The 12,778-nt window shown below is 38.1% G+C and overlaps 1 protein-coding gene across 7 annotated transcripts in view; it reads left to right on the top strand.

Moving 5' to 3' along the window:
• LOC114471872 (triple functional domain protein-like) overlaps nt 1-12,778 on the top strand; it is a 145,821-nt gene that overhangs the window by 78,478 nt on the left and 54,565 nt on the right. For 4 of the 7 annotated variants that reach the window (XM_028460843.1, XM_028460841.1, XM_028460846.1 and 1 more), the window contains exons 6-12: nt 697-801; nt 915-1,111; nt 3,363-3,627; nt 5,316-5,438; nt 8,089-8,280; nt 9,958-10,089; nt 10,797-11,033. In XM_028460843.1, coding sequence (XP_028316644.1) covers nt 697-801; nt 915-1,111; nt 3,363-3,627; nt 5,316-5,438; nt 8,089-8,280; nt 9,958-10,089; nt 10,797-11,033 — 1,251 coding nt within the window. The remainder of the gene's footprint in view (nt 1-696; nt 802-914; nt 1,112-3,362; nt 3,628-5,315; nt 5,439-8,088; nt 8,281-9,957; nt 10,090-10,796; nt 11,034-12,778) is intronic. The other 3 variants (XR_003675038.1, XM_028460842.1, XM_028460844.1) reach the window with 1 other exon arrangement.

Raw genomic sequence — 12,778 nt, 5'->3', positions numbered from 1 at the left:
AGTGTCAAATGCAGCACTAAGATCCAATAGAATGAGAACAGATACTTTTCCTGAGTCAGTGTTTAACCTTATGTCATTAATCACTTTGATCAGAGCAGTTTCTGTGCTGTGATGAGAACGAAAGCCTGACTGAAACGTATCAATTTTCTTGTTGAAGGCTAAGAATTGACTCAGTTGGTTGAAGACCACCTTCTCAATGATCTTGGCCATGAATGGAAGGTTGCTGATTGGTCTATAGTTAGCCAGTATAGAGGCATCCAGTGTTCTCTTTTTTAACCGAGGTTTCACAGCAGCTACTTTCAGGGATGTTGGTACGGTGCCTGACTTGAATGAGCAGTTAAGTATCTGACACAAATCAGTGACATTTGACTTTACAACAGTTTTAAAGAAGTTTGAGGGTATTGTGTCAAGGCAACACGTTGATGGATTCAGCTGCTGAATAGTTTCCTGTATTATTTTTGGATTCACTGTAATAAACTGAGTGTATACAGTGATCTTTGATATATTGTATTGATCTATGCGGCCTACACTATGTCTATTTGATTAAAAAAATATAGTACTGAGCAGGTTTTGGCTGCCGTCTGCAAAATGCAATGCATAAATTGTGTACTAATTGGCATATTTTACGCGATTGTGAAAAGAGGAACATAAAAGTGACATTGCTCTTTCTACTTCTGCTACATTTGATCCCACCAGACCACCATGGTTTCTCTCGAAGGTCTGACAAAAGTGGTCGACCCCTCCCAGCTAACGTCTGACTTTGACGGAAGCCTGGACTACAACCATGAAGAGTGGATAGAGGTGAGACACGCACATCTGCCACTTCAGATCTTTAAAATATTTTTGAGGCACCCTTAAATCAAAGATGTCTTTATTCCTCACTGAATGTCGGTTTCCTTCATGTTTTCATTCAGGTGCGAGTGGCATTCGAGGAGTTTTCTGGTCATGCCACCCAGATGTTGGCGCGGCTCGAAGAAATGCAGGAAACTGTGTCAAGGAAAGATTTTCCACAAGACCTCGAAGGAGCCAGACGGATGATAGAAGAACATGCAACCCTGAAGAAGAAAGTCATCAAAGCTCCTATAGAGGAGCTGGACACGGAAGGACAAAGGTGACAAAAACACACATCACAAATTTCCACCTGCAAATTTTCCCTTAAGTCTTCCTTCATCATCTCAGTGAGGCTGGTGTCAAATTACATTAATTGTGCCTTATAGGACAGGCTTAACATGGTTTGAAAGCTTGCATGATCTCATGTACACACACATACATGGTGTACGAGCAAGTTTCTCAAAGTGGGGTACGGGTACCCTCAGGGTTATGTAAATTGTGATAGGGGTTACTTGAATAGAAATCAAAAAACAATGTGACAACATTGGAAACTGATATAAATAGAGCAGCAGTCAGGAGCCTCCATTCATTGCCACAAATTACACATTTGCCGTATTACTACCTTCTTGAAGAAAAACAATCTCATCAAAGATTACTTTTCTTTGCGCAAGATCCTAGGTTCCCAAAGTGGGGTACACAAATTGTCATAGGGGGTACTTCTAATGCTAATGTTAGGCTAATGCCAATGTTAGGCTAATGCTATGTTGATGTTAATGCTAGGGTAATGCTAATACTAGCTAATGTTATTCTTAGGCTAATGCCAATGTTAGGTTAATGCTATGTTGACGTTAATGCTAGGCTAATGCTAATGCTAGCTAATGTTAATGTTAGGCTAATGTCAATGTTTAGCTAATGCCAATGTTAGGTTAATGCTATCTTGACGTTAATGCTAATGCTAATATTAGGCTAATGCCAATGTTAGGCTAATGCTATGATGACGTTAATGCTAGGCTAATTCTAATGCTAATATTTGGCTAATGCCAATGTTAGGTTAATGCTATGTTGACGCTAATGCTAGCTAATGCTAATATTAGGCTAATGCCAATGTTAGGCTAATGCTATGTTGATGTCAATGCTAGGCTAATGTTAGCTAATGCTGATATTAGGCTAATGCAAATGTTAGGCTAATGCTATGTTGACGTTAATGCTAGGCTAATACTCAGTTAATGCTCGTTAATGTTAATGTTAGGCTAATGCTAGCAAATGCTAATGTAAATGTTAAGCTAATGCTAATGTTAACTACTGCTAGCTAATGCTAACAGTAATTCTAGGCTAATGCTAATGCAGTGTTCAACAATGGCCGGCACCTGCATCCTCACTTGCATTTTCTTCAGGAAATGCAAATATTCTTGTTATATATTATTCCTCAACAGGATAGGTACAATTCTGAGACAATTTTCACTGTAGGGCTACGTTGTATAATATGACATCACATTATTATGTATTTTAAGTGTGCAGGAGGAGAGGGTACATGGCTTCAGGTTAAATGTCTGAAGGGGTACGGGACTGTGAAAAGTTTGGCATCCATTGGTGTACGACATTCATTAGATGAGACGTTCACTCACATTCTGTGTGTAGCTGGAAAAAGTCACATGTCCAAGTGCTGTAATGATGAGAGCAGCTGTAATCAATCACAGGCTGTTGCCTGGATCAATGCAGAGCCACTCCAGATGTGTCACAATGTATCGATAGGGTTTGGGTCAATTAGAATTGTAATCGCGTAATTGATTACAATTATGGTGTAATTGTAATTTTAAAAATCTGTGGCTGTCATTATCGTAATGAAATTGTAATTGAGTTTAGAAAATGTACTTTGTAATTGTCAATTATGATTTAACGCAAAACTGGGGAACCATGTTACAGTTCTATGTACAGTTCTACACATATGTAGTTAACAATTATTAAAATGTGTTTCATATGTAACTTTCCCTCATTTTACCATTTAAAAAAAAAAAATTATGAATCGACATAAAAAAGGCTCAGAAGCCCACGCCAAAAATATTAAAACATATCTTTGCATTGATTAGGAAGCCTGACAAGTTTATCAATAAGAAATTAGATGATCATTTTTTGTTTTTAGTGTATTTTGCAGCTGATTTAATACCCATCATTATAAGAGATGCTAACAGAAAGCTAACACAAGAGGAAGGTTAACTTTTATTAGGTTATTTGAGAACTATTATTTATTGAATTATTGATAGTAAATTACTTTCTGAAGATAAAATGTTTTTTAATTTAATTGTAATTGGAAAAAATGCCACTCACTGTAATCATAATTGAATTGTAATTGAACATGGCTAATTGAAAATGTAATTGTAATAATTGACCCCAACCCTGGTATGGATAGCATAGATTAAGTTAAAGATTGAACATTGTTTAGCTTTCTGCATGCAGACTGTTATACATATTTATTACAATGCAAAACAGGATTTAAAGAACCCAACATTTCTAAACTCTCCTTTCCGTTCCAGGCTGCTGCAGCGCATCCAAAGCAGCGAGTCTTTCTCCAACCGGAACGGCACCAGTGGCAGCGCCGGCAGCAGCAGCAGCAGCAGCAGCAGTAGCGGCGGCGGCGGCGGCCGTAACGCTGACACTCAGGGCCTGGTGCCGAGGATCACCCAGCTGCTGGACAAGCTGCACTGCACCCGACAGCACCTCCACCAGGCCTGGCATGTTCGCAAGCTGCAGCTGGATCAGTGCTTCCAGCTCCGCCTGTTCGAACAGGACGCAGAGAAGGTCGGTGGGCTGGTTGGAGTGGTTGAGCAATCACGTGATGTCGCACTAATCTATAATCACAGCTGGTTGATCACTGTAGGGCAGAGAACTGTCAATACAAACAAAGGCTTAATTACGCCCTCAGAGATCCCCCGGCTGATGTTGATTATGGAAACTTTGTGAACTGATACTCCTTTTTGTAATTTGGTCCTGAAACATTGCTGCAAGGGATGTTCCTCCTGTAGATCAAAGAGGGGAAGAATTTCCCAGGGTTGGGAGTGAGAGTAACATAGGGGTTTGGGGTCAATTATAATTGTAATCGCATCATTGATAATTAATGATTGTGTTTCCAAGAGAAACGCACTTAATTTGTGTTATATAACTGTGACAATATGTTTTCTTTGCCAAAAACTGCATCATTCTTTAAGCGTTATTAAAATAGTTTAAAAAACACCTTTTAAAATAAAATGTTTGCATGGGTGGAACTTTGCTGATGCAATATAACTTCCTTGTGTCTTATGTGTTGAGTTTTGCCCAAGCGTACACATCCGTCTATGTCCACATTTACTGCAGATTACTACAGTAATTATTACAGCACTTGAAATTGATTGACTATTGTTATATTAGCTGTAACCAGGGTTGGGGTCAGTTATAATTGTAATTGCGTAATTGACAATTAATTACAATGATGTTGTAATTTTGAAAATGTTACTGTCGTAATCATAATTAAATTGTAATTGAGCTTAGATAATTGGCTTTGTAATTGTAATTGGCTATGAAAATTCTATAAACATTGTCAGTTATAATTTAACACAAAACTGGGGAACGATGTTACAGTTCTACACATATGTAGATAACAATGATTAAAATGTGTTTCATATCAAGCTTTCCCACATTTTACCAAAATATTGGGGTACACTGACACAAAAAGGCTCAGACGTCCACAACAAATGTATTAATACCTATATTTTCATTGATTAGGGAGCAAAACAAGGTAACCAATAGATAAGATTTTAGTTTTTAGTGTGTTTTACAGCTGATTTAGTACCTGTTATCTTAAGAGATGCTAACAGAAAGCTAACACTAGAGGAAGGTTAACTTTTATTAGGTTATTTATTTTAGGGTCAGTAGTTGCAATGAATTGTAATTGATTTTCTGAGCATAAAAAATAATTGTAATTGAAAAATTCCTGGTCCCTGTAATCATAATTGAATTGTAATTGAACATGGGTAATTGAAGACGTAATTGTAAGTGAAAATGTAATTGACCCCAACCCTGCAGCCAGCTGCTACACTGACACCAAATAAAAAGGATGAAAGGGAGGAAAGGAATTCCGAGATCCATGTTTGAATCATTGGAATAAAGTGGCTGCTTGCAGCAGCAGCAGCAGCAGAGAAATCTGCAGTCTTGGATACGCTGCTGTAGTAGGAGCTTGTTGCTAGGACACCATAGGCCGCGAGTCGTTCTTGAGAGCCGGGGAGGATTCTCATAATAGAGGCCATTTCTCTGAGTTCTGGCCTGGAAAGATGACAAGTGTGTGATGTGAACACTGCGGCAACACACTAGCACAATCAGCCTCGCCAGGGCAGCCGAGCACCCGGCGCTTATGGAAATGTTTCCATTTCAGCTGCTAACTTTCTAACGTGTGTTTTTTTTTTTTATGTCCACCCCAAATCCCACCCCACCAACCCCTACACCCCCCTCCTCAGATGTTTGACTGGATTATGCACAACAAGGGCTTGTTCCTGGCAGGTTACACGGAGATCGGCAACAAACACTCCCACGCTATGGAGCTGCAAACCCAGCACAAACATTTTGCCATGAACTGCATGGTAAGACACACATACACACTTATTATAGGGATGCACCATTTCTGGCCTCTGTTTAGTACCTGTCTAAGGATACATTATTAATCTAAAAATAATCATCGTTTTTAGGTGAAGGCACGTTAAGTTTATGACGACTAACGTCACTTTTTTTTCAAGAATTAAAAACTTTATTTACATTGTTACATCATTACAAGGTTTGTTAAACTACAATTTAGCCTCGAGGTGTGTAAATATGTTCAAAATTCCTTGATTTTTTTCAAAGAAATAGCTGAAATATCTTTAAAAAATATAGTTTCTTATAGTTGTTTAGTACCTGTCTAATTAATTTTTACTTACATTATTAATTTAGAAATAATCATTGTTTTAAAGTGAAGGCACGTTAAGTTTATGACGACAAACATCACTTTTTTCTTTTTTTTTAAAGAAAAAAAAACTTTATTTACATTGTTACATCATTAAGGTTTCAAACAGTCAAACTACACTTTAGCCTCGAGGTGTGTAAATATATTCAAATGTAAATGAATATAAATATCGGTAATAATAATTGTTCATGTATATGATGAAAAATAAAAATCCTTGAAATTTTAAAAGAAATAGGTGAAATATCTTTAAAAAATATATATATGTATATTGTTTAGTGCGTATCTAATGAGTTGTTTCTTACATTATTAATCTAAAAATAATCATTGTTTTTAAGTGAAGGCACGTTAAGTTTATGACGACTAACAACACTTTTTTTTTTTAAAGAAAACAAACTTTATAATAGAATTCGGTGAAATATCTTTTTTTAAAAAATCTTGTTTTGTGCCTGTATAAGGAATTTGTACTTACATTATTAATCTAAAAATAACCATTGTTTTTAAGCACGTTAAGTTTGTGACACTTTTTTTTTTAAATGACTAATGTGTGCTGATTATGTCTGAATGCAGGAATGTAAGAAGTTAATAAAATCAGGCTTTCCACACAAACAAACGTTAATCTATCGTTAGTATGAGGGAGAAATAGAGATTTTACCTGTGGCCCGGACACAAAAATGTAGCTGATCCTCACACTGCAGTAATCTGATCATCAATCTAATCAAATCAAACTGTTACATTGTTTTTCAACGAAGGCATTTCAAATTAAAAGTGCGCTTTATCATTTTGATGGATTTCAATGACAATTACAAGTGTTAGGAAAACTCCATGTTCCGTGATTTCTAGACATCATGGCCCAGTCCGCCTCCTTGGCTTCAGACCGCCTTCATTCACAGACTCATGCAAACTCTATTTTAATATTTTTTTAAAGCTATATGGAGCCATTTTAAAAGAGTCAAAGAGCCACATGTGGCTCCTGAGCCACAGGTTGCAGTAACCCCTGAGCTAACCAATCTGTTGCATTAAAGCTTAAGTTCAACATTTTTTCTACAAACACAACTTGTTATGAGCTTAACATTAAGCAGAAAGTCTGAGGACACTGAGTTGAAGTATAAGACATAGCTCATATGTTATTGTCACACGTTGAACGGCAACGGTGTTTGCTAGCTTGCCATTAGCTAGCATTAAAGTAGACTGACTGCTGTCATCATCTGTGATGATGTCCACCACACTGGCAGCGCTGGGAGCGGGACTCACTTCAATTTGTCCGGCACTGGCTGCTGCTGTTGTTGTTGACGTGCTTGGCTTCGGGTCACGTAGGTCAGTAATTCTCAACTGGTGGGTCGGGACCAAAAAGTGGGTCGTGGACCTGTGCTGAGTGGGTCACCAACAGCTGGTCAAAAATAAATAAATACTTAGTCTCTCATGTTGGACTTGTCTTTTATTTTGAAAGAAACTTTTCTTTTGACAGGCGTGCTGTAAAATGCATTTTGCACAGGACAATGTATAGATTTATGTTTTAAACAAGAGAATGTGTTTTCAACAGCTATTTTTGAAAAACGTGGGTCGCGATTTAATGGCCGTGGAAAAATGTGGGTCTCAGGGTGAGACCAGTTGAGAACCCCTGATGTAGGTTATCAAACACGGTGCATTGTTTGGCTTTTAAGTAAACTCCATTGGGTATTTTATCCTCTCGCTATCAGTTATGAGCAACGGGTGTACAGCGGCACTGACGTCACAATCAACAACCGAGGGGGGTCGCGGGGCACCGAAATGTTCGTTCATATTTGGTCTGGATACTACCGTTTACGTCAGAACCGGTGCCATATTGGTACCGCTTTTCAGTACCCAACCCTAGTCAGAAGCCTGGATCGGAAAATACCTGCAGGAAATAGGCGAGTAACTGCAGGCCTGTAAAAAACGCTGAAGTCCAGACCATAGAATAAGACCCATAGTTATTGTTCTTGGTGAAAAGCTTGTAGAAATGCAAGTTTGTGTGGAGCAGAGCTGCTTCTCTGCACTTGCACATTTTTCTGCCTGTCAGTGGCAGTACAACCTGGTATTAAGTAACCCTATTATCACTCTACAGCCAGTCTTATGTAATCATTATGAAACTGTTGGGACCAGAAATCAATCTCGCTGCAAAAGTTGGACAAGTAACAATAGCTTTTCTCACCCTCTCTTCCATGCTTTGTTTGTCCAAACTGTTGTTTTTCCTCCCAATGGCTCCTTCAGTCTTCACACAATCTACCGCACACACACTCACAGCTCTGACGTCTCGCTTCAACTCCCAACAGAATGTGTACGTGAACATAAACCGGATCATGTCGGTGGGAAACCGGCTGCTGGAGTCTGGTCACTACGCCTCGCAGCAGATCAAGCAGATCTCAGGCCAGCTGGAGCAGGAGTGGAAGGCGTTTGCCGCCGCGCTGGACGAACGGAGCACGCTGCTGGAAATGTCTGCCAGCTTCCACCAGAAATGTGACCAAGTAGGTAGAGATACTGGCTTCCACAACAAATCAGAAATACTCGGTGACTAACCGTTTCACACGGCTGAATATTTTGAGTATGATCACTTTAACACCAGTTATATTGTTGAAGGTGTAAAACAGAACTTTTCTTTCTTTGTTTGGGAATACAATACACGTATTGCCCATCCATTGTTTTTTAAACAGTAAAATTAAACCCAAGGCCCTGAAACAATAAGAAGAGTAGAACGTTGTCTTTGACAGTAATAATATTAAAATACCATAAACTGTAATTAATAACAATAGGAAAGAAAGAGAAAAAAGCAAATTTAATCAAAATGTTTATACATACACAGAAACACATGCATCTAGATACGCAAGAATGTTCTATATATATATATATATATATATATATATATATATATATATAAATACATTATAAATAAATTAACCCAGATTAAGTCTCAAATACAAGTGAGTAACTGTGATGTCTCGTACATTGGGTTACAAGAATGTGGTAAAGGGACCAGTGGCGTTTGGTATGATAACATGAACAAATAATTCTAATAAAACAATAATGATAGAAAAAAAATAAATGAACTACATTGAAATCAATCTAAAAAGGTTGAGAACCACTGCGTTACAACCTTTAGTTAAAATCCAAATGTTCATGTGAATTAGCAGTTGATGAGCTAATGTAATCTCAAGCTATGATGATAATAACAATCAAATATTTTGAAAATGTATTTGTAAAAATATTATTAATGGGTATTATTGTATATTTTTTTATTTAGATTATGTTAATTGCATGAATAACAAAATAAATACACTATTAATACATTTGCCTTTTCTTGCATTCTACACTAACGTGGAGGTATTGCCGACGCTTGTATTAGATGTATTAGCTTAGATTGACTGGGTTCACTCCTGCTCAAGGATGCGCATGAACGAGCACAAGTTCTATCTTGCAAAAAAAAAAAGTGTTGTGCTGTATAGATTTCATAAAACCTAATATATTCATCCAATTAGCATATATTTGCATGTGCACATAGAGGATCTAAATATAGTATTTGTATTGTGCTGGAATTACTGCCCTTGCTAATTAGATGTTGTGCTATGGAATGATGGAATTGTGGGAGCGAACAGGTGTGATCCAGAACATTCTAATCAGCCGATTGGCCTTTTATTTATGACGGTTCAAATAGAAGCAGTTTCCCCCCCTGAGTAGTTCATCCCTAACCTTTTCCCCCCTATGCACGTACACTACAGCTCCTTTTAGGTCTTTGTTCTCCTCTCATTTGTTATTCAGATTATCAGGGGAGAGCTGCAGTAAAGGCATTAATTAGATGTAGATCAGTTCAACTTTGATATTTCTTCTGAGGCCAGACTCGATGATTGTATCTTTGTTTTCCTTCCCACCCACTGGATGGGCACACTGTGTTCCAGGAAGTCGCCACAAGCTCACAAACAGCACAGTCAAACGTAAAAAGCAGTTTGTTTGGAAGGGTAATCATAAGCAAATACGCGTTTGTTCTATAAGCTCAGGAATAGCATCGAAAATGGCCCCCCTGGTGATTTCTGTGGATGGTTGTGTGCGTCTGACTGAAATGTGACTACCGAGGAGCACACATAGATGCATGTAAGCCATCACTGCCTCATGGCCATGTGTCATGTGTAACACTCTGTTTCCTTCTGCAGTACATGAGTAATGTGGACACATGGTGTAAGGCGTGTGGCGGGGTGGATTTGCCCTCTGGGCTGCAAGACCTTGAGGATGCCATTCACCACCATCAAGGACTGTATGAGCACATCACAGCTGCATACTCTGAGGTAACGACTACATTCAGCTATAGAATATTTGAATGAAAATGAAAAACAACAATGGAAACTAGAATATAAATAGAGCAGCAGTCAGGAGCCTCCATGCATTGCCACAACAATCTCGTCAAAAAAGCTAAAATATGAAATCCAGCTAAACGTTGCAGAGTTATGTCTATACTTTCAACCTAATTCTTCTCATTAACGTTATAGCTAGTTGTATGTCACAGTTTCAGGGTGATGAATATGTTATATTACTGCTATATGTTCAATCAACAAGTGTTAGAATCATTTTCCCAAAAAAAAGAGATTGATTTATCACTGAAAATGGCACTAAGTTAATTAATCAAATAAAGAAATTATATTATATTATTTTGTGTGCTTACAGTTTTTTTTTATTATATATTATTCCTCAACAGGATTGGTACAAATAAATTCAGGGAAAAATTTCACTGTTGCGCTGCATTGTATAATATGACATTACATTATTCAGTTTTTTAGTGTGCAGGAATAGGGGGTACATGGCTTCAGGTTGAAGCCTGAAGGGGTACAGGACCAGTGGCCAATAATAGCAATAACCTAACATTAGCATTAGTCGAGCAATAGCATCAACATTAGCCTAACATTGACCGTAACCTAGCATTGGCCTCAAATTAGCCTAGCATTAGCATTACATATCTACATGTGTTCATGTATTGTTATCTGATTTGATCTTACTGCAGGTGAGCCAGGACGGCAAAGCCCTGTTGGATAAGCTGCAGCGACCTTTGACCCCAGGTAGCGCCGCCGACTCACTGACGGCCTCTGCCAACTACTCCAAAGCCGTCCACCATGTCCTGGACATCATCCACGAGGTGCTTCACCACCAGAGGCAGCTGGAGAACATCTGGCAGCACCGTAAAGTGCGACTGCACCAGCGTTTGCAGCTCTGCGTTTTTCAACAGGACGTGCAGCAGGTACACACACACACACACACGCACACACACACACACACACACACAGTGCCAGCCTGTTGTTATGCATGCAGTAATTTCTCTAAAACTGAATAAAAATGTTAAGAAAACATAAGAAAATCCCAGGAAGCTTTGTTCTCAGCTGATGACATGTTTGGTATGTTAAGGTATCCATATGTCCTGATTTACCCAGACATGTTCTTTTTTCACGTCTTCTTTGGATCGGAACTTATCAAAATGTCCGGGTTTCCCAGGGACCCTGAACGCATCAAGGGGAACATGTTAATTTAAATGATCGTAACTCCATTAATATTTGCTGAGAAATTCTACCAGTTTCTGAAAACTAAAGATTTACTAATGTAATGTCATTGCAGTAATTTTACCCACACTTGACAGGAACATTAAAGATGCTGCTTTGTTTTGACAAAATCGTCACACACGAGGAAAAGAGAATAGAGATCAAAGTCCAAGATGGATTAAAAGAGACCAAACATCGGTGGGTTTAACTAAAAAAAATATCGTCTTGGATGATAAAACCTCCAGGGATATTCAGAGAGGGGTTGGAAAACTAAGGAGCCACTGGGAGAAACTTAGAATGTAGAAAGTTGCGATACATCTGGTCTACACATCATCATCACGCCATCAGAAGCTGGGTTTCCATTGCAGATGTTTGCAAAATAAAAGCGATATTTCTAAATGTCGACAAAGTCAAATGAACGTAATTCCATTGAACGTTGTTTTTGGCCGTGAAATCTCATCTCGCGAAACTTTGCTGCTTAAAAATGGACATTCCGTACCTTTCACGTCTAATGTGGCAGTAATCATTTTGTAAGTATAATGCTAAGAAATGTCCCAGTTTCCTCTTTTGTTTACCCACTGCCGCTTCATGTTTTCTCAGAGAGAAGAGGTCATGTGACCAAGTGCTTCACATTCTGTGACGTGTATTTATGTAAAAAGTGTTACCGTAGTGCTTTTTCAACACATTTCAATATCGAAACGTCTGAAATTCCTCCTCATGAAAGCGTAAAAACGTTTTGGTGATATTTGAGTGTTTTTTTATTTTAATTCAGGTGTTTCCATTACAAGTTTTTATTGTTTTATTTAGATTTTGTGCATTTCCAAGGGTAATGGAAACCCAGCTAGAGTCTGCATGGGACACTGTGATGCAAACTTTCACAGCTATTTATTATTGAAGTGCATATTTAATGATTATTTAATGTTCTGTAAGCCTTGAGTTTTTTTTTTTTTTTCATGATTGAGAGATGTTAAGAAGATATATATTTGATTTTTCAAGGACAGATTGTTATATTTCATAATAAAGGGGATTGACGGACTTTGAAATACATTTTCAAATCTTATTGTTCAATAACAACTTCTTTTATATTGTATTTTGCTCTTATAAGGTAGATTGAAGAGAACGTTGAGTACCTATTTTTTGGAAATCAAACTATAGTCACCCTATGTATTTGATATCTTTCGTCACATGTTAAAAACAACAACAAAAAATTTAATTGTCAGATACTCCAATCTGATCATAATGCTGCTTTCTGCCCAAAAAACCCATGGACATTCCTGAGTGCGTTGACATGGTAACTGTTGCTATGGGAACTGAACTGGGTCATATGTCCATGCAGATGCTGTTCTGGTGAAGCTGTGATACGGCGCAGGGAGGGTGATGTAGAGGACAAAACCTCAGTGTGCTGTGTTTAAACGGCTCACTTCATGATTGTTGTCACTATTGTCGTTAT

The sequence above is a fragment of the Gouania willdenowi genome, chromosome 11, assembly GCF_900634775.1.
Source record: "Gouania willdenowi chromosome 11, fGouWil2.1, whole genome shotgun sequence".
In the NCBI taxonomy this organism is placed as follows: domain Eukaryota; kingdom Metazoa; phylum Chordata; class Actinopteri; order Blenniiformes; family Gobiesocidae; genus Gouania; species Gouania willdenowi.
This window is presented reverse-complemented; position numbering and strand designations above follow the sequence as displayed.